At 39.6% G+C, this 23,742-nt stretch overlaps 1 protein-coding gene across 1 annotated transcript; it reads right to left on the bottom strand.

The window, feature by feature from the left end:
• Window positions 1-93: 93 nt before the first annotated feature.
• On the bottom strand, window positions 94-21,980 carry LOC128260562 (uncharacterized). Its single transcript, XM_052993685.1, is given in 6 exon segments — window positions 94-4,192; window positions 19,026-19,155; window positions 19,229-19,325; window positions 19,820-19,976; window positions 20,896-21,540; window positions 21,880-21,980. Coding segments are annotated over 5 exon segments (2,268 nt in total). The 5' UTR covers window positions 21,185-21,540; window positions 21,880-21,980; the 3' UTR covers window positions 94-2,597.
• Window positions 21,981-23,742: the final 1,762 nt, after the last annotated feature.

Genomic DNA, 23,742 nt, shown 5'->3' on the forward strand with positions numbered 1-23,742 from the left:
GAAAACAAACAAAGAATTGTTGATTTTTGACTAAATTGTTCATGATGTATTTATTCTTCTCTTTTCTTTTGGTTGGGTTTTTGTATATATATTTATATATATATATATATATAGAGAGAGAGAGAGATGTTTGTTGTATACATACATTTATATGATGCGAACTGCGGTATTTCTTATTTGTTATTTGCCTTTCTCAATGCTAGATTAGTTTCGTTTTGTGTACGGCTACATATCTATATGTATATGCATATGTATATGTATCTAGTGGACTAAGAGTACATATGAATTAGAGTAATGTATCCTTAACTGCCACTCGCAATTGGCCTATATGCGGTTAGCCTAAAAGTTCAACTTACCGTGCTAGGAATTTGACAAAAAAAAAAAATTCTATCATTACATTTAGTTTTTCTATTTTTAATTGATGGCATTAATTTGTCTGTGGTTGTGTGGGTGTGTGGGTGTGTGTGTGAATGCGTGTTGAAGTGGACTTAATTTAATTACATTGGCTTAATTTCAATATTTGCTGTACCGCTTTTGTATGACCGTACTGTTTGGCTGTTAGTTAGTCAGTTATTAACTACATAGACATATATCTGAATTGGCTTATGCTATGACACAAGTTGGAGCTTTGCAATTAGTTTCTGCAGGTTCACAACCCATAAATTTAAGGTTGTCCTGCATTTTTTATGCACTTGTATTTTTTTATTTATTTATTTATCTTTCAGTTTCGGTTTCGGTTTCGGTTTCGGTTTCTGTGTCTGTTATGCTTTGTGTCATACGAGTAACGACTAGCCTTCCTATCTGGTTTAATTTCACTATTTTAATTGAATGCCACAAATTGAACATGGCAAAAATTAACAAATGCAATCAGCGACCACGCCCACTCGGTGGGGGCGGTGGCTAAAATTGAATTTGTTTTAAATGAAACGCCACAGAGCAGCAACAACAAAGCAACAAAAGCGCGTTCAAATGAGCTCCGCTCGCTTGACAGCCCTCCAATTTGAATGTCCTGACACGGCAAAACAGCTAACCTAAAAAACCGAAAACTGAACGCAGAAAACAAGGCCAAAACCAACAGAAACAAACAACAAATGGCCATTCACGCGCTCAATTACCTACAATCAAAATGTATTTAAAAAGTATTTAAACCTAATTGCCAGTGGGCGGGTTGGAAAGCGATGGAAATTTGGTGGAAAACGGGCATGCTAAAAAAGCGGAACACTCAAGCAAAATGCCATGGAAGTTTTGGATAAATCGTTGGTAATTCGTTGATCGCTAGTACGTGGCATTTAACCGATTAAAAGTCGACAGAGATATTAACAATATACGCATATATTGTGGCAATACTTGCGGTTTTCTTTTGGCACATACACATATATGTTACATTCATATACACACTTAACACTTTGAGCATAAAGTACAGAGTATACAAACAGTATAACAGTTCGATTGTTTAATTGTATTTTTGTTATATTGAAACAAAAACAAAAACAGTGGCTTACTTAAAACAACAATTATAAATGCAAGCTGTTTTTTTACACTTTGTTTGGCACTATATAATAGTTTAAAAGATAGTTGAAGTCCATAAAAAACATTGCTAGCATTTTACTATTTTGCCTATACAATAAACTCGCAAAGCATTTCAAAAAAACATTTCTACTAAAATTTTTATCCCAACAAAAATTGACATTTTTGGCATTTATTTAGCTTGGCACAAAAGTTATTAATAAATGTAAAAACAATTCTCTACAAAACAACAAAAATGCTCCTACCAGAAATATACATTTGCCTACAAAGCAATAAATAAAAGTAATTGAAATTCCACGTTCATAAGGGACACAAAAAAAAGCAGAGAGCTACTAACTAACAAATCGCTTAAATAAACTTTGTCCTTTGGTATTTATACAATTTGTCATTTTCATTTGCATTTTGTTTGCTCTACTTGCCACACTCCCATCTAATGCCACGCCCATGCACTATTTACTATTCATAGTTTTAGGTGTATGTGTGTGTGTGTGAGCGAGTGTATTTATTAATTTCTGGATTTGTGCTTTACGGCATTAACGGCAAAATGCCCTTAAACAGCATTCAATTATTTATGCATTTATCATTTTGAATTTTAATTTTAATTCACTCTCTCTTTTATTCAGTCGCAACATACGACTCAACTTTAATTGTTTGTTTTCTTTGTGGGTTTTGTTTGCTATATTTACACACATAATAATAAATGTTTGCTCAATGTTTTATTAATGCTTGTATGCAGAAAAACACGATGAACTTCAAGTTGAGAGTAGTGGGCCCTCGAAAGTAGGCTATGTTTTTTTCTTGCTTTTGATTTTCCTTTTTTTTTTTTTTTCTGGGAGGAGTTACGTTTCCATTTCCGTTTCCGTTGGAGTTTTTGTATGTGTGTGTATGTGTGCATTTACTTACAGTGTGTACTTTTTTTTTTTTTTGTGTAGGAGTTTTTTTTATATTTTATTTTAGACGCGTATCACTTCACCTGGCGCCGGTCCAGCTTTTGGACACAGTGCATCATCGATGCTGTCGCGCAAACGCATGGCCGCATCCAATTGGGCCGCCTCGTCCTGGGCTCCTGGTCACATGAACATATCGCCCACTACCGCTGCTGATTTTCGCGGAGTTGTGGGCACTCCGTGCGGACAATGCGGTGGGGTTCCGGAACCGGACGCACCTCCTCCTCCTCCTCCTACTCCCACTCCTCCTCCTCCTCCTCCAACTGCCTGCTTTGATTCATCCTCGAAGGTCACCATCTTCTCGCTGCGTGGCTTTAGGGTCACTATTTGCAGCTGTGCCGGCGGCGGGGGCGGCTGCTGCTGCTGTTGCTGTTGCTGCACGGTGGGCGTGGCCGAGCAGAGCAGCGTCTGCGGCGGTCCCAACTGGAGGCCATGCGGCAGGCCCATGCCCATGCCAGCCATATTCATGCCCATGCCCATGCCCATGCCCATGCCAGCACCCATATTCATGGCCATGCCCATGCCACCACCCATGTTCATGCCACCCACCATATTGGGTGAAAATCGGCGTGGTGGCGGCAGGGCCAGATCGCCCACCCCCGACAGATTGAACTCACTGATGCTGCGCGGCACAAAGTACTCCAGATGGTGCTCCGGTATGCCCGTCGATCGCCGGATGGGCGTGTTCCGCTGGAAGGCGGATCCTCCTCCTCCTCCGCCGCCGGACATGTGGGCCCCCGCCTGCAAATGACTCCTTCGCGGCAGCGAGCTGTACTGTGTGAGTGTGTGCGCAGGTCCAAAGAACATGGTCTGGTGCTGGCCCAAATTGTTTTGTGGCTGTCCAAGACCCACGCCCACGCCCACACCCACACCCACACCCACACCCACACCCACACCCAAACTGGGATCCGCACTGGGTCGCTGTCAGGAGGGTTTGGGGGTGACGGCCACGGTGACGAGGGCCAGCTCCTCGGCCTTGGGCATCACATGATCCTGGACACTGAAGCGGCGCAGCCAGAGGACAATCTCCGTCTGGATAAGGCTGAAGCACATGGCCACCACGGCCATGCCCACCAGGATGTAGGCGGAGGCCGTGTAGAGGGCCAGCGCCCCGTTGGGCGCCATCTCGCCGAAGCCAATGGTGCCCAGCGAGGTGAAGCAGAAGTAGAGCGACTCCAGGACACTCCAGTTCTGCAGCTTGTGGAACAGGATGGCCCCGCTGCTCACGTAGCAGAGGAGCACGCACACGCATATGGAGATGGGCACACTGGGTGAGCCACGCCGGTTGCCAGAGGATTTCTTGCCCTGCTGCGTCTGCTGTTGCTGCGTCTGCTGCGCCTGCTGCTGTTGCGCCTGCTGCTGCTGTGCCTGCTGCTGCTGCGCCTGCTGTTGGTAAACAGACGGCGGCAGGCCGTATTGGTGCAGCTTCTGGTGGCCATAGTGCCCCTGGCCCTTGGTCTTGTCCGTTTTCCGTCCGTTGGAGCCGACGCCGCCGACACCGGAGCCCACGCCGCCGGCGGCTCCTCCACCGCCTCCGCCCGGACCGCCCCCGCCCGGACCGCCCTTGACCCTCTGGCGCCGGAACAGGCAGCGCATCCCCGCCGAAAGGGCCTCGCCCATGGCGGACAGGTAGAGCAGCACGACGGGAATGCCGAACAGGGCGTACACGAGGGCCGCCACCCGGCCCCACTGCGTCCGCGGTGAGATGCCGCCATAGCCTGGAAAAGCACGCAAGAAAAGAAAAACATTTCTCAGTTTTCACTTTAAATTTGGATTTGGATTTAAACATGGATTGGGTTTGGGTTTAAGTTTGGATTTTATGGTCTTGAATTTGAGTTTCATGGGTTACAATGTGGATTTGCTAAGGGTATTAATGTTTCAGTCAAACATTGGCAACGCAGGAAGTATATATTCTTGATCATCATCGGTAGGAGGGATGCTCTGGCTATATAGTCTGTCCGTTTGTCTATCCGTCCGTCCATTTCGACGCAATCTTGTCTCTCAGTTTTAAGGCTGATAAAGCTCCCATGGGAACAATCGAAAAAATAAATGATTAATATAGCTTTGTTACTTATTATTTTCTTTAAATATACTTTGATACATATTAATGGATTAATACGCTTTTATAAAGCTCCCATAGGAACAATAGGAAAAATAAGAAGAGAATCTTACTTCAGCAAGACGAAGTTTATATATAAAACGTCTCAATTTTATCTCAATTTATAATTATTCGGTCGATCTGATGGTAGCTATATAAAAAAAATCTCCGATTTTAACAAAATTAAAATTCAAATTGTTAATAAATAAAAAATATTGTCAAAAAAAATTTTTTTTTTTAATTAAAAATGAAGAAGTTACATTTTTTCTAAATTTATTTTTTTTATTATTTCGATTGTTTCCATGGGAGCTATATGGTATGCCATATTTAACTGAAACTAACATCGTAATTCCGAAATATTAAACTATTAAACAATCTATATCTCAAAAATATAAAAAAAAAATTTTAAAAAGTAATTAAATCCGTAAATTATAGTTTAAAAAAAGAATTTGCCGATTAATTCCTTTGGGAGCTATATGATATAGTCGTTAAACTTCGATTAAAAATTTTTTAAAAATGTCAAATTTTTTTTTTTTGAGAAATGTTATGGAAATAGCTTGCCAAATTTAGAAGCGCAAAACTTCCTCCAAACTTTCAATCCGTTTGAAATAACACGATTTTATCGCAAACAAGTATTTAAAACCCTAGCGGCAGCTAATTGTGTTCGCAAACCTTTTTTTTTAGTGTTACAAATGAATTCAATTAATAACTTTATTATCACACAGGCAACGGCTGAACCGTGGAGTTCTCAGCTCGTCTGTTTATGGACACAGTGAAATCTCGTTAGCTGGATCAGTGAACCCGACTGTCACTTTGCCTTTGCTACGTGATCCCCATGCGCAGTTTAACAGGCTCAGTGCCCAGCTCCTGTGATCCTTTATCTAATTAGCAGGACTATGCAGATGCCGGAGATACAGATTAGCAGTGGCAGATAGATAGAGTCGTTTACCTGCTGGTAACTGCGAGAACAGCAACGTTTGAGCAGTTGGCAGCATGTGCATGTGGCACAACAACCTTTTTTGGGCCAGACCCCTCTCCCCTTTTGCCTTTTCCCATTTTCCCTTCACACATTTACCCCCACTCCCTGGCTGGCCGCAAAAAAGTGGCAAAATAAGGGAAAATAAGGGAAAATAATAGAAAAAACGCAACTTTTTCTGTCGGAGACACTTTGGCTTTGATGTTATTTGCCCCAGACCCGGTGATTTGGAATGGTGGCGAGACTGGGAGGCAGGATCCAGCAGCAGGAGCCAGCAGCAGGACCAGAATAAGGACCTGTGGCAGGACCTAGGCCTTCCTGCCTGTGGGCACGACCTAACCCAACGACTCTGTGCTCACTGCTTTTTCTGCCTCGGACGTTCGTTTCGCCCAGACTTTCGGCACTGCAATGAACTTTTAATGTGGAAACTTTTATAATTGAGTAAAATTGTGCGTGTGTGAGTGTGCCCTATGTATGTATTAAATTTTATTACTGAAAAATACAAAAAAAAAAAAACCCCAAGCGACAATAGGAAAAAAAAAGCACGACAAAAATCGGAGTTGAAAAAACACAGAAAATGCTTTTCGTTCGTAATGTAAGAAATAATTTAAAATTTCAAGCACGTTTAAGTGCAATGGGGGAAGGGGGGTTGTGGGGGGGTGGGGGGGGTTTGAGCTGCATGTGTAGGCCTTTCCGGAACATAAAACACCCAATCCCACCCCCTTTCAGTACCCACTCAGACCCTCTTGAATGCCATGTTTCACACGCTACGGAAAAGTTGTTGAAAATTATCATCGTCGCATGGCCATCGTTCATAAATGGTGGCCGCCCACAGCCAGAGCCACGCCCCCTTTTTGCAACGTAGGCAACGGTTGCTCAAAATTGTTAGTGAAAATTATAACATTTACAATATGGCGTCCATAAAAATGTATGTAGTTATAACTAACTAACTAACGACGCACACATGTCGACCACTCCCCGCCCCCTTTTTCAACTAGCTGCAAGATTTCTAAAGGGGTTAAGGGGCAAATAAAATCCCCGTAACCTCCCCTTAGCCCACATAACATCCCTTTTTTCAGTTGGCAAAAACTGGCAATTATGCGTAGCAATTTTCGGGAAAAGTTTACCCCAAACTGCATGCCATATACACATTTAACCAGAGCGTGGAGCTGTAAAACGATTTCCATGCGGGTGGATTCCAAATTTGGGATCGGAGATTGAGGCTCTGTGGGTTGGCTGTGTAATGGCCCTGTTGGCCAAGAAGGGGTTAAGTGCACACGTCCGACTACATGGTCAGTTTCGGCTTATGTAGGAGGGCCATTTGAGGACCTTGTTCCTCGGCAGATTTAGCTATTATGGCATTTTATTTGGACTAGTCATTTGCCACGTGGCATGTTAACGAAACTGTCGACTGCGACATATTTTTAACTGCCCAAAGGGTAAATTATTTCAATAAGTGTCCAACATGAAACGTGATCGCCAGGATAAAGTAATTACTTTATATGTATGTATGTGGGTAAATATATATATTTTTCTTACTTGGCTGCAAAGTTTCCTAGTTGGTTTTGTTAGTCTGCAAATCTTATGTCTAAATATTTTTATACCCTTGCAGAGGGTATTATAATTTCAGTCAGAAGTTTGCAACGCAGTGAAGGAGACGTTTCCGACCCTATAAAGTATATATATTCTTGATCAGCATCACTAGTAGAGTCGATCTAGCCATGTCCGTCTGTCCGTCTGTCCGTCCGTCTGTCCGTCTGTCCGTCCGTCCGTTATATGCAAACTAGTCTCTCCGTTTTTAAGCTATCTGCATCAAACTTTCCCAAAAGTTGTCTTTTTATTGCAGGTAGTATATAAGTCGGAGCGAGCCGGATCGGACGACTATAGCATATAGCTCCCATAGGAACAATCGGAAAAATAAATGAAAAAAAATTATAACTTTGCTGTTTTTTAATTTTTTTTTTTAGTTCTTCGACATTTAGTAATGGTTTAATATTTCAGAATTATGATTTAAATTTTATCAAAATCAGACGACTATAGCATATAGCTCCCATAGGAACAATCGGAAAAATAAATGAAAAAAAATTATAACTTTGCTGTTTTTTAATTTTTTTTTTTAGTTCTTCGACATTTAGTAATGGTTTAATATTTCAGAATTATGATTTAAATTTTATCAAAATCAGACGACTATAGCATATAGCTCCCATAGGAACAATCGGAAAAATAAATGAAAAAAAATTATAACTTTTCTGTTTTTTAATTTTTTTTTTTAGTTCTTCGAGATATAGTAATGGTTAAATATTTCAGAATTACGATTTAAATTTCATCAAAATCGGACGACTATAGCATATAGCTCCCATAGGAACAATCATAAAAATAAATGAAAAAAAATTATAGCTTTTCTGTTTTTTAATTTTTTTTTTAGTTCTTCGAGATATAGTAATGGATAAATATTTCAGAATTACGGTTTAAATTTCATCAAAATCGGACGACTATAGCATATAGCTCCCATAAGAACAATCATAAAAGTAAATAAAAAAAAATTATAACTTTGGTGTTTTTAAATTTTTCTATAAGTTCTTCGACATATAGTAATGGATAAATATTTCAGAATTACGGTTAAAATTTCATCAAAATAGGACGACTATATCATATAGCTCCAATAGAAATAATAAAATTATATAAAATAACTACCTAGTAATGAGCTGCAAATCATCATTGCTTCAATGTTTTTTATACATATACGCAAGTAAATCATAATTTTAATGTTTTCAAAAATATTTAATTCTTGCAATAGCTGCAAGGGTATATAAACTTCGGCCTGCCGAAGTTTGCTTCCTTTCTTGTTTATTTTGAAATTCCTTTTTTTTAAAGCATTATTGACAAAACAATATGGGATTTACTTTAGTTGTATTTATTCCTGCATCAACATATTTGTAAAAGCGTTTTTTAGATAAATTATGATCTGCATATCCGAAAGTGCGTTTTGTAAATAGTTTTCAAACATTTTAATTTACAAGCTGTTGATTTCACAACAGGGTTTAAAGCTCACCGCTTCCCAAGCTGATGATAAAGTAGTCTCTAAAGTTTGCTAATATTTTTGATTATTAGAAGGGGTATAAAAGCGAAATAGTTTAAGCTATTCACATTTCATGTATTTAAAGCATATGAAAAAGAAATTTGTAAGCATTTAACCAAAACCTGACCAGACAGCGATCTGAAGTCCAATATATATATATAATATATATGAAGCATAGTAAAATGTGGCCGGCTTAAATTGGTTTACTTTCGGTGGCCAGGCCAGGCAAGGCACTTGATTTCATTAGTGAAAGTTGAGTGCCGGCCGCCGACAAAGGGCAATCCACAGCGTCGACGGGGTCAGTGTGTGCCCTTCCCGAAAAAGCAACTAAACCTCTGAAAACCATGCCCATGCTCCCTTTTTGAATTCAGCTAAGGCTTTTGTCCTGCCCCGAAGCGGCTGCAAAATCCATGCCAAAAGCCAGTGAGAAATATTTTACTACGGCAATTTTCGGGCATAAAGTAATTACAAAATACTCTCCATCATACACACATACACACACTTACACTGAGAGAATTACGGGGGTGATTGTGGGGGTGGATGTGCAGACGACAAGGGCCTCTAATAGCTAAGAAATTAATTTTCACAAAAAGCTATTAAGAGAGTCACAAAAATTTCCAAATATAAAACCAAACAATGCTCATTGGGGGTGGGTGAGGGGGTGGTGGGTGGTGGGTGAACTTGGTCGAGAGGCTCAATGTCGAAGCTTAGGTGGCCCCCACCAGTGGACTCGAGGTCGAGCAGCAATGGCTGAGTGGGAAATGAGGCTTCTCCCCCTTCTCGTTTTAATTACAGATTATACACAGAAAACAAAAATTTATAGATAACAAATAAGTCTTTAGTCCAAAATAAAAAAAAAAATATTGTTCCCCAGCAAACAAGAAGTTAATCTGAAACAAGAGTGACCAGTTCAAATATTTTGTTCATGCCAGCAATGTAGTGTGACCAAAGTAACAAAGTTTAACGCAACTCCAGTTTGGCAATGACCTGTTTTGTATTTCTACTCCTTAAAATGTGGAAAATTAAAACAATTACATTTCCAAAGAACGATGATTATAAAAATAGTAGGGAAATGTTTTTCTTTATGTACCACTTGCCCATTTGTTGGGTGTGTGCGTCAGCAAGTTTTGAGTAATGAAATTGCGACAAAAAACACGCGCGCGCGCCCCTTATCATCATAAATAGACAAATGTTCAATAAACAAAGCAAATTGCGGATTATTTTTTGGGTAAGGGCAGAAAGAAATATCGGAATAATAATAATGATATGCAGGCGAAATGAAACAAAAACATGTCATTAAACGCCCCAAAAACATCATCATCAATGGCTGGCGGATGGCAACCGAAAAATGGTGGATGGGAGGACGGGAGGACGGGAGGACGAAGGACAAAGGACATTGGACAAACATGACAGCAAACATTTTTATGACATGGCAACTGGCGCTTGAGGAATTAATTAAAAATTAAATGGCCTATTAAAATTGTTATCGAGACGCGGCGACGCCGGCAGCGACGTTGATGCTGCCCATTTAACTGTTAAACAAATGCGAAATGTGAGATGCGAAATGCGATGAGCGAAATGGAAACAAAAGCCAAACACAGACAAAATGTCCCACCAACGAACGGCCTGCACTCCCATCTGATCGGATCAGATACATATATGGTATGTATATAGTGTATTCGCAAAAAACACACATATGCACATCATATATATTGACCATAAAACGTTGCATGGCTGACATCGCGAAGTGACGCCAACAATGCTTGAACATGTCAAAACATGCATAAAAATGCGAAAATTGGCCAAGGGGTTGCAGTGAAGTGAGGTTATAACTCGTGGAAAGGGACACACTGTGACATATATATAGTGAAAGTGCGTGAGCGAGAAAGAGAAGGAGTAAGAGAATGATAGAGCCGAGGAAGTCACTGCCATTCGCATTTTGTCACAATTCATATGGCAAAACTGTACGCACAGTTCGCCATTGTTGCTCGGCCATGAAAATAACCTCATGGCGGGTACAACAGCTTTTCCTCTTCCATGGGAAATTACGAAAAAAAAAAAACACATTTTTCCAAAGTTTATTGATAGTTTGAGAGATGCAATATTTGGAAACCCTAACTTTGGTTATAAAATTTATGTGTAGTCTTCAAAGTAGTCGCCTTAGTATGGCGAATAAATTAAAAGAATTTCGGTAATTGAATTAAACGCTCTATAGTACAAATCAGATTCAAATCTTTTTTTTAATTAAATAAATTACTTATTCCATGAATATTTCCTTTGGTAATATTTGTTCCGTATAAAACCACTTTTTAAAAACTTACACCGAATCCAAACACTTCTTTCACTTAATTTTGCTAACACAAAACGTAAGTGTTTTGATTTAATCGGTTTATATTTATGCTTATAAAAAACAACATTGCTGTGGACCAATTTTAAAGTGATAATTGATTTTAATAGGATTATAATTATTGTGTACTGTATAAAGCAGTAAGCATTGCAACAAACGAATACTGATGTTCAAATGATTTGAATTCAATTATACTCCCTAAAAACCAACTTGGTTTGAACACCTTTTTTTTGTTTAAAAGTTTAAATATGACCAACTTTTGGTTTACGAGAACACATGGAAAATAAATAAAACAACTAAGCAGCTTTAACTTGAAATGACATAATCAATTAATACAACTTATTTTAATATGCATGGTAAATGTCAATAGCAATAACAATTATGTTTTTAAACAAGAAAGTTCAGAAAGTTCCCTTGAAACTATCGCAAAAATGAAATATTCGTTAAAACAAATATAATTAAATAAATTCTGAAATATTAAACCTTAACTATATCTCGAAGAACTTAAATAACAGAAACTTTATAATATTTCTTAATTTATTTCTATGATTGTTCCTATGGGACCTATACGCTTTAGTCGTCCGATCCGGCTCAGTCCGACTTGTATACCACCTGCAATATAAAGACAACTTTTGGGAAAGTTTCGCGCAGATAGCTTTTAAACTGAGAGACTAGTTTGCATAGCAACGGACGGGCGGGCGACTGTCCTAGTGATGCTGATCAAGAATATATATACTTTTTAAGATCGGAGATGTCTGCTTCTCTGCGTTTCAAGCTTGTGACTAAAATTATAATACCATCTGCAAGGCAATAAAGCCAGCAAAGTGCTTGTTCCAACAACAGTTCCTTACTTTTTAAAAGTTCAAACTAAATCAAATGTACATCCTTAACTTTTGACAACAACGTTTGACAATTAAACTTTGTCATCCTCCGAGAATGAATGAAAAAATGCCAATTATGTAAGCAACAAACTTAAAACAATCAAATCCGGGTGACTGTTTGCCAGTGTGTAACAATTTGTCAAGCACTTGACATAACGGATGCATCTCATCTCGCACACTGTATAACGCTTTTTCTGTATGCCGAACACTCGACGAAAATATGCATAAAATAAAAAATGCGAACTCAAGCCAATACCCAGGGCCCGTTGAGCAAGTGGGGGCCTGCATATTTTCCAGCTAACGCAGCAACCTTTTCGCTCGTTATAATTTTTCTGCGACTTTTACTCTCTGCTTCTAGCCTGATTGTCGTGGACCCTGCAAGCTGTTTCCCATCACAGCCTCTTTGGCACCCAGCCTTTTTGGGGCGAAAGGGAGGAGGTGCAAGGTCAAGGAGCGGAGAGTGGCCACTCGAACGGCGACGGTGCCTCCAACACATGCCCTGAAAAATGTTCCATAACCACTCACTAGCATGCTTACACATGCTGAGCCAAGGCGCATATGCACGCACACGGGGAGAATAAGCTGGGGCAGTTTGCCCATATGTATGATTTAGTAAGCGTTATTTATCACACGAGCATGCAAATCAATACTTTTCTAACTTTTGACAAATTTTATGTAGCATGGTCACACAGTCATGGTTTCATAAAATGTCTTAATTTTGGACATATTTAAGACATCACGGTCACACTATGCATTTTTTTTTTCAAATTGTTTTCTACCCTTTTTTAATTTGTGAAGTAAGAGATATTAAAGACTTTAAAAAATTATAAGTACAATCGATTGATGTTGTGTTCGAACAACTGATCTTTTCTCGGCGTGTATTTGGTAAGACATCCAAATGATTGTTGTGCTGCCCTCGCTTCTTCTGACTTTTTGATTTTATGACATTATTAAGCATTGATAGGCGACATTTACACACAGAAATGAGAGCCACGCTTGATTGGACCATGTACCCCAAGTGTGTTCGTGGGTGGTGTGCACGTGTGTGTATTTCCGGATCCGGCATTAAAAGACAAAATCCCCAAGAGAGCCGCAGCGGCAAAGAGCCATTGAGTGGGGCCATGTGAGAAACGAGCGCGTGCCTCGATCTCAGTCTGCAGGCTTTAGGGACACTCCATCTCCCATATTGTCAAACCAACCACACCACCCAAGGATTTTTACTTTCTCTTTCAGTTTTTTCCGCTTTTCCATTTTAATCTCTTTCGCTGGCTTTTCCCCACTTGCGAGATTGATTGCCTGCAGTAAGCGCTCGCAAGAGATGAAAAACTAGCCGAAAAGGGGGGCGGTGGTGGGCAGAGAAAAAATGAGTACTATGCGTTTTAGCGTTTGACACATACCATCGTTGTAGCAGTTGTTGCAACTGCTGTTGAACAGGAAGACATTAAAAAATGTATGCAGCATGTCAAGGGATGAAAAGTGGTGCCAAGGGGTTGGGCCGTTGTAGGGAGTGATGATGTGACAGTAGGCTCCCACATATATACTAACTTATATAGCCACTCAGCGCTTTATACCCATTTCGTGGTGTGTATGAGCCACATAATATCGCACAACCAACCAAGGCGTTTGGCACTTATTCCTTGGCCCATTCATTCGCTCATTCATTTATTCGCTATTTCGCTATTGCCCCCTTTCCTCCTTCCCTCCTTTTCTCCACTTTCTCCGAACCTTCCCCGCAGTTTTCTTCACTTTTCTTCGTCAGCGTAATGTTGACTTATCTGTGATTGCCTCACCGATATTGTTGTTCTTGCTGTTGGGCCTGTTGTCGCGTTTGGCATTATTTGTTTTATATTTGACACTGACACACCCACGCACACGCACACACACTCACAATGGCTGGGCCATAAAAATGAGACTGCGAATTGCAATAAAATAAAATAAACTGCCGCGCAATATATGTATTTTTTGCTCCTATCCCACCACAAGCCAAACAGTGTTGCCCACTTCTAGGTTGAACTAGTTCAAAACGAGTTGAAAGCACTAGTAGGTGGACAAAACTATATCATTTAAATAACCCTAATTGGAATTCATGATTAAATATTTATTGTTGTTGTTAAGCAATTTCCGTATTGCCCCCAATTAACTGTAATATCTATTTGTTTAAATGGTTTACCATTTAAATGACTACAACTAAAAAATCAAAGATACCTGCATTTAATATAATTTATTAAAAATAAACAATATGTTTAAAAGATATGCTTATCTGTGCTTGTAATTTACAAATATAAACACACCATTGCTGGAAGACTTATTTGATATTGACCCCCGCTTAATTAATAAAGCTTACTGAAGCTCTAACTTATAAATATCAGAACAAATCCCACCAAATTAGCTCCCCCATTTTGGCCAGCACTGTGAACCGCACTGAGCCCATAGATTTTTCGGCGGCACGTGTGGCAAATGATTATAGTTGCCGACCCAACCGGCGAAACACAATTTCGGGCATACAAATTATGTAATAATAATAATACAACAGAGGACGTGTCATCTATCATGGCGAAATCGTTTTTGTGGGCGAACACTTTGTAAGGCACAATCGTGTGAATATAATGCAGGCCAAGAGTGTTTAATAAAGTTAACAGCGGCCAATATAGCAGACGCCACAATGCTGGTCATGCAAATAGGTGTCGGGTAAACAACACAAAAAAAAAAATATATGTATAAATGGCGATTCAGTCGAACGGTTCTTTCTCCGCATTGCACAGCCATTTGTAATTCAAAATGGCAACCGGAAGTGGCAGACGAAGCCATTACACGGAAGGTAATAGTTTATGGTCTGGCAGCGCTGAAGGTCAACAGCGCGAAGAAGGTCATAGTGGGTGGTGGCTAACAGAGAATATGCGCTTGCCCCGCTTTATTTTCCAGAGATTTATTTGGGGCAATCGAGCGGTTTCTCTCCTGCCAGTTTGCATTCACCTTTATTCACTTATTGATTGCAGAACACGGCGAACGGAGCGCAGTGATTGCGATTCCACAGGATGTATAGTATATTGCTTCTTTGACCAACCACTGTTCATATCCGGTCGCTTTCGACTCAATTAAGAGCGACAAAAAGTTCTTACTCGCATTCTGGCGCGGCGACAAATCCAATTAACAGTAAAGCGCCGCCCTAATGACGTGCCACGCCCCAGAACAAAAACTAGCAACTTTTCCGCAGCCACTATAGTTGGCTCTGCTGCGGTGGCTCACTGCAGTTGGCCAAATTGAATCGCAGCTGTCAGAAAATTTAGCGGGATGTACAGTGTGCAAAAAAAACAAAACACACAAGCAACAACCAGCGTATAAATCACAACACAATGGAGCGTGTGCGGTGGGTATTTATTGGTTCAATGTTTTATATTTATGAGCACAAGTGTTAATTTTATTACCGCATAACGGGGCGTATGTGTAATATTAATTATTCCTAGTAATGGACAACGAACGACTGGATTGTGTCAATAGATTAGGGCCAATGCAGATTGGGTCGTTTGAAAATCGGGTGCAAATGCAAATATATGGACATAAATTTGGAGGTATAAAGTGCCGTACATCAACGGGTGGGATTTTGAGGATGCCATTAGCCCGCAAAAGTAGGCAATGAAATTAGTTTTACGAGCTAAGCGCTTCTATGCATTGTACACATACACACAAGCACACACCAACCTGAAATTGCCCATTTTCGGGGAATTTTAATTGAACGACATCCGCAGGAGACAGGTGGGCAATAAGCACATCAAAAATAGCTCAAAGGCCATATCCTCAGCCGAGAATATCCAACATCTTGCCGAGCAGCCATGACAGCCACTCGGGTGTAAGCCCGGCCAAATATCTTCATTATTGAATAATGAGCCAAGTGTCCTGGCAGGGCTTTAGCAGATAATCGATGGGAATTTTGCATAATGGTCCTGTCTCTGCCGACTTAATCTCATGACGATCGTTTTGTCGGTGAGTCGACACTCCCCAGTCAACCATTCCGAGTCGCAACCCCTATCTACGGACAAAGTTTTTGGCCCAACTCCAAAGCGTCTTGATGGTCTGGCTGGGATTTTCAGATTTTCAGATTTTCCGATTTCACAATTTCACAATTTCCAGACTTTCACATTTGCCACTCCCATCCCTTTTCTTTTTGGCTTTGTCTTCTGGCACTGGGTGAGATTTTTGCTTATTTTTAGAACACACATTAGCTGGAAACAATCGAAACTTCCCACTTAGCAATTTGGGAACAAATCGTTTCATAATTGATTGATGTGCCATCAGGCCAAGTTGTCTCGAGAGCGTAGTCGTTGAGCATCGCAGCTGACATATATTTAAAGCGACCTCCGTATAAGTAATTGCAATCTCATCAAAGCGGACTTAAGTACTTTGTAGTTTGATAAACAAAATAAACAAAATAAACAAGGAAGACTTCCCCATAAACTTTAATATTTCTTGACTTTAATATTTCTTGACTAAGGGAGATTTCATAGCTGTTGGGGCAGAGTATAACTTGTCAAGGTTTTCTTTAATAAAACTCTTAAAATTGATTAAATTATGTATTGTTTCTCGTGATTGATTTACCTTAGTTGTAATCAATTAAAATTTTGTAATAGCCACAATATTTACAAATTAAACAAGAAAGATAAAAATTAAATAAAAAGTTTTAGAGACTAAATAACTAATTGAACTAAATTGTAAATAAAATCAATTGCAAACAAGAAAGGAAGCATACTTCTGCGAGCCAAAGTCTAAATACCCTTGCAGCTATTTCAAAATGAAAACATCTTTAAAACATTTAAATTTCGAATATTATGAGTACCCACTACAACCCATTAAAGCTAAGATGATTTTGACCTCAATTAATTGATATTGTCAATTATGGCACCTATATGATATCGTTTCCCGATTTGAATAACATTAAAAGCGTATTTCCAAATTAATAAACCATTAATATGTCAAAAAGAATTACTAAAAAATAATTGAAAATTAGAGATGTTACAAATTTTGTTCATTAATTTTTTTAATATTCCGATTGTTCCCATGGGAGCTATATGATATAATCGTCCGAATTTGATCATATTTAAACCGTTATTCCAAAATAAATTATAATACAGCGAAGCTATAATTTTTTAACTTTTTTTCCCGATTGCTCCTTTGGGAGCTATTTGCTATATCCCTCTGCAAGGATATTAAAAATAATAACTCACATGGTTGCATAGTTGCAAATATGTACTCATTGAACTTGTGAGAAATACAGACTATTTATGTCTATGTGATTTAAAATCATCTAAGTTTAATCAATTAGATACTTGTACCTTAAATAAACAAATCATACACAATTAAATAACGACAAATCAACGCATTTCAATCAAATCCCATAATAACATACATCTCTCGAAAATGACAGTGTTTAAACCACCACACTTGCCCTATAAATTTTGGGAAATGAAGGGCTTGCAATTATCCTTACCCTGATCCTGCCGAATAGATATATAGATGACCCACTATCCCGCCAGTGCCCTGTATTCCAGCCGTATTTCTGGCGCTGTTGTTTGGTTTACCCAACTGCCAACCGCAGGTTGCCTGCCCTGCTGCCGCTTGTCTACTCCACATTTAGCGAGCTCCCTCCCTCCATTTCTCCTATAACTACTGATGTCAAAATAATTTCAATGACACCCGCCATACAGTCGTGACTGGCAGCGTGCAGCCAGAGGAGCGAGCGGGACTGCGATATTTAGACAGATTTTTGATAGCTTCTCCCCTCCGGTGGCTGTCCCAAAATTGAGTTTTGATTTCAAACTCAATTCACATAATGCGGGGGCGGCGGTGGGCGTGGTGTGTGTTTTCGTCTGTTGCTGCTGGTGATTGCTACAAATTCGATTGATTTAACGGCGCGTTTATTGTTGGCGTTTTTGTGCTGGCAGCTAACCAGCCACATGAAAAATTTCTTGCTTCATCCATTCTGTTCTTTTGGTTTTCGGGTCAGCCGCAATGCGCGTGCTTCGTTTTATTTTAAAACAATATTTTTCTTAACTCCTCGCTGCCCAGTGAATTGAAAATGCCAAGCCAAATCCTACAGTTGATACCATCCCAGGGGGCGCATGATGGGCCCTGGTCGTACGTGACCATTATTCTTAAGATGTGTCAGAAGTGAGCCTCTCATTTTAAAGTTCTCCCTATTTAAGCATTAATGTATCTACACGAAATGTTTTATTGAATAAGCTAAAACAGCCAGTATAATCTCAATAAATTTGTATTTAAAATAATAGTTTAACTACGCATGAAAATATTATTATATAAAATTTTCTACATATTAAATCATTACTCAACCATCACCATTGTATAACAAAAAACTAATTAAAGATTTAATTGCCCATTTTTATAAATGCCATCATTTTTTCTGGTGCAACAAAAAATTGTATTATACACATTTCAGAAAATATTATTTTTGTCAATTAAAGCAAAATATCATCGGAAGCCACAAATCTGCTGGACCGTAAATAGAATCGACGGTTTTTAGACGAGTATTTTAAAATGAACAAATTATGATGCCGGAAATGAAAGTGTTTGGCCAGCCTCTTGCTTGCCGTTTCAAATTATTTGTTCAATTAATATTTGGCCCCTCAACTTTTTGACCAACAATTCAATTTAAATGTGAATTTTCAGGGTGTGCATCTTAATGTGGGTCTTCTTTTTTTTATTTTTTAGGCTGGACAGAAGGACACTCGACTGCTTAGCCACCGGGTTGCTTACAACTAATTGAAATCAGACAGGAAAAAGGGGGAAGGAAGCGGGCCGACGCATTGGTAAATTGCAAAAAAAAAAAAAAATATGTGGCCAGGCTGGGTGAACGAAATCGATGCTGTCGGTTGACAGTTTGTTAATTAAAAACAGCAGCCGTTCCTGGGCGGTCAGTGGGTGGAAAAAAGGGGTGGCTGGTGCGGCGGTCACTCAACGTCTCACGCACACACGCACACGTGCCTGGGTTCATGCACTTGGCAGGCTCGGATGGCAAACGTCAGGGTCCGGGCTAATAAATTGCCAAAGTGAATCGAAGGGCCGGCGAACAAAGGAATTGGGCGGAGCACGGGGCGTATGAGCGATGGGCTTGAAGCTCGGTGCTTGGGGCTTGGGGCTTGGGGGGCACTTCTCACTCACCTATCGTCGTAATTAATGTCAGGGAGTAGAGAAAGGCCGAGGCGTAGGTCCATTTGTGTGTGGGCGCATTCAGCTGAATGCCGCCGGGGGGATAAACCTTTGACTGGCGCACCGCTCGCAGCAAAGTGTCCTGCGAAATGCCAAGGAAATGCTCAATTAGCGTCCCGAACCGGGCTGATATCTTGGCTTTTGGGGGTGCTCACCTGGAAAAGCTGCACCTCCTGGGCGGCGAGGCGAGTCCAGTTCTCCTTGTACAATATATTCAGGTCCTCCGTTATCGACCACAAACGATCCACAGTCCTGTGGAAAAAGTAAACAGGATTGCTATAGGACTAAGCCACACATTTTTAAAGATTTTTTAAGCCGCTTTCAATGGGTTAAGTTATTGGGTGTAGAAGTGCACTTTCTGTTTCTAGAAGTCTTTAAAAACTTGGAAACTGATTTTTATAAGAATGAAACATAAAGGTCGGAATTTATCGATGAGTAAAATTAAGGAAATATACACATTATACATTAAAATTCAAGGCTTTAAAAATTGAAAAAATAAATTTTTTGGCCAAAAATCTGGCATTTATAGCTTTTTAATCGTTTAAACTCATTAGGAAAAGGATTTAAATATACATTTAGTCTTCAAAAATAACAAAAACAATGCAATGTTAAATAAAACAATTTAATGAGGTTTACTACTTTCAAAACAAACTAAGCCATGCATTGCAAAAATTCGGCTTTCTGTGAAGCCAAAATTTGGAAATTATCAATTAAAGACAACTTATGTAAATTGAAAACGAGTGTACCTGGATCGTATATCGGCGTTGGCCATTTCGGTGCGGGGATAGGGCTTGGAGGCAGCCACCGCGGTTTCCAGGGTGCCACCATCCTCCAACTCGCCCTCGAGAGTCACAAAGACAATTGAGCCCATGGCGGTGTAGAGCAGCACCAACAAAAGCACGCCTGTGGATAATGCAAATTAAAGTAAATAAAACATGTGTTATTTGTGAAGCCCTTTACTAGGAGATGCAATTTGGTACAAGTCTACACGAGCCGCAATGGTTGAAATAATTAAACAATGGAATTACACTTTTTAATTACCATCCAGCATAATAACTATTTGAAATATACCAACTCTCAAATTAAATTGATTAAGCTTTTGTATAGTTTATTTCGCATTCAAAAAAGTTAAGCACTTGTAATTATGGTACATACGTAAATCCAAGTAATTATAACAACTTATGGAGATGTGAATATATTAATTGAAAATGCTTCAAACCGATGTAAATATTGTTAAAAAGGGAGAAAAAAATAGTCATACAAAATGTTACCATTAGTTAATTTCTATTACTAAACGAAATATTTCCGTTAACCAATGTATATTAAGCATATATAAATTGGTATATTATATTGTTATTTTTTCATTTTACATAAACGTAAAGTTTTTCCAACTGGTACAAACAATTTTGATTATTTTATTTTAAATTTAAAATCAATCTATGTATCTTATCTGTCAACTGCGATTGAATAAAATAAGTAATACGGTGGTTAATGATAAAGTGTAGAATACTAATTCGCTTCTACTTGGAGACTTTTTGCCTCCTTATACTTGGAAAAATATTATTATTAGTTAAATGTTAATCTAAAAGAGTCTAAAAATAAATATATATATATAAATTGGTGGGGGTATTAAATTGTTATTTCTTTACTGCTGCCACATGGCGTATGAGTAATATGTTGGTTTATTATCCATACGCACAGTTGGCAGGGCCCACAACTATAAAGTGTGGCATACTTATTGGGGACCTCTTTTTTACAAATAATTTAAGCACTTTGGGCAGCGATGCATGAAATGGATTAAAATTATGTAGATTTGCCTCACCTGTTGCTGATATGCAGTGCGATTTGGGCGCCTTTTGGCAGCCGCACAGGCTCCCGCCGCTTCCGCCGCCCGCCTCCCGTCCCGCCTGCTTATCCGACTTTGAGGAGGCTCCGCCCGACGTCCCGCCCCCCGTCGATGCCTGCCGACCGCCTCGTCCGCCGGAACCATTCGCTGCCGATGCCGCCGTTGCTGCAACATTGCTGCTGCCGCTGGCGGCACAATTTCCACTGCCGCCGCTTCCATCACCGCCAAGAAATGCCGCCAGCGGCAGGGGCGACTTCTTGTTCATCGCTCGGCCGAAGGATTTGCCTGACCTTAGAACCCTGGCCAATCTGTCAATCAATCAATCTGCTCGAGAGCCGAACTCGCTGAGCAGTGGGTGGGAGGTGTAAACTCTCTTCTGCCGCTGACAATCAAATCAAACGCTTTGACGCTTCATGTGCCACGTAATTTGCATCGCCTTTTTCGCCTTCGGTCTTTTTGTGGGCGGTGTTGGGTGGTGGGTGTTTTCGATGTTATTATGTGACCGTCATAAAATGTTGTTATTGTTGTACAGCGCCCGTTTACGAGCCTTCTGTTTTTTTCGTTTAGTCTTCAGTTGGGTGAAAGTGGAAGTGGAGGAGAGACAGCCTGTCGCGCCGGATGCTGCAAATGCAAAATATTTTCATGAAAACCTGGCCAAAATGAAAACGAAAATTGCGATGTGAGTGTTTGGGGCGCAAATTGCATGGCAAACGCCGTGTAATTGAGTCAACAGCTTCAGGTTAGCACAAGGAAAAGTAATATCCTGGCAAACCGATTCCACATATACACCATAAACACTTCATTAGCGATAAGCGAGACTTAAATATTTTACGAAATACCGCCCGAAAATGTATTTTCACTGTTTTCAGACAGCTTCCGGACAGTTGCACAAAATGGAAAACTCCCTGTATACATAAAGAAATTGTGAATTCGAAAACTTTGTGATTTCTCATAACATACCAAGTGTTCTCACAACAAAGTATAACATAAATAATACACAATTATTTGGGTTTTAGAATCACTTTAGGCGGTGTATAAAATTATGCACCAACAATTTAACGTCGACCATATCTAAGGGACTTCTATTACAAGGTTAATTGTATGCATTTTATAAATTCTTGAATACATGAAATCAAAATAGCCCTTGTTTATGCGTTACAGACAAATTTATGAACAAATATTAGCAGAGATCCCAGACACACAAAACTAAGTTCCAATTTAATTTAATTTTACCTGCACAAGTATTATTCGCCAAAGCGAACAAACACAAAAACTAAATAAATACAAAGCAGTGCTAAGTCAAAAACAATAAATAAAGGAAAAATTTAATTTCAATTTTTTGCGTTTACGTCCGGCGTTGCCACCTTATTTATCGCAATTTAAGATGGTTGCGCCTCACCATTTCACGCATTTGGTTTGAATTCATAGTCACCTTTCGTGTGTAATGGCCTAGTCCCACAGAGCCACATCCACCATCTCTTTCAAAGATGGTCCGTAAGGTTTTGCAGTGCCAAAAATTTCCCGGTTATTCCTTGACGGTGGAATTTACGTTCCTAACCGTACGTTTCTAGCCAGGCAGCAATTTGAATACAGATTAGATATAAGCCATTATCTAAAAGTTCAGATAACCATTTAACAACTTATCCATAGCATTCAAATAAAATAAGAGTCGGAAAAAGAACTTCTTGAAGAGTTTGAAAGAGTGAAAGACCAACTTGAAAAAAACTCTGCCACTTTTGATGAACGGTGGATTGTGGAAGGTGGATGGTGTCTCTGTGGGAACACCTGTCCACCATCCATCAGAAATCCCAATCGTTTCGCTTGGATGGGCTCTGTGGGACTGGGCTACAAGCGAATACATGAAATGGTCTTTTTTCCATTTCATAATTGAATGAAATAGCCATCGCAAAACACAGCATACATATATCTTAAATATATTGATGCATACTTTTCACACCTTTATACGTACATTTAAAGTCCTAGTGATTTCTTTAGCCTAAATACACAAAGAAATATCACATAGTTTCTATAAATAGGTAAAAATCCAATTAACTTATTTTATTTACTATCATAACAGTAGTTTCAGACATTAAAAAGTCTAACTAATGTTCCGGCAAACAAAAAAAATTTGAGGACCACAAAAGGCCAGCTGAAAGATAGGTTTTCCCGGGTCAGTGGGCAAAACATTCTCATTATCCTGTTAATCACAGTCCACACATTTACGCCCGTATGCACGTATAGCGCCAGTGTTTTTCGCAAATAATCTGATGAACGTGAAGATGGCTGGCATTTAAATTAAAGATTGCGCCACCCAAGCACAAAAACTTGGCGATTTGTGCCAGCAATTCCTTCGGGTTAGCACGTGCCATCCCTTTTTCGGGATTCGGGTGCTCGGATCCTAATCCAGTGGCACTTCAATTAAGGACACCCAGTTGGAGGCCTGTTTTTGCCTACTGCCTGCATTTTTGCCGACCCGTCTTCAATGCTAATTAGGTGAAGACATCGCAGCACGTTTCACTCCGCCCAAAACTCCCCATTTAATGAAACATGTTCAATTGTTGTCGCCGCACATGTATGTGGTATATACACATATCCTGTCATTCAATCTTGTCCAGCGAATGCTAAAACACGAATTTGTATGTGTACTTGGGCACAGAGAGAAACAAATGATTTCCAGCTTTTGAAAATAGTTGTTCTGATTTAATTTCTCAATTTCAGATTAATGTATCGCTCAGTAACATAAAGCTCATTCAATTCCATTAAATTCCCAAAAATTTGGTAAAAATTTCACGAACTTGAAACACACATTGTTAAGGGTAACAT

Source organism: Drosophila gunungcola, assembly GCF_025200985.1.
Source record: "Drosophila gunungcola strain Sukarami chromosome X unlocalized genomic scaffold, Dgunungcola_SK_2 000032F, whole genome shotgun sequence".
Classification (NCBI taxonomy): Eukaryota; Metazoa; Arthropoda; class Insecta; order Diptera; family Drosophilidae; genus Drosophila; species Drosophila gunungcola.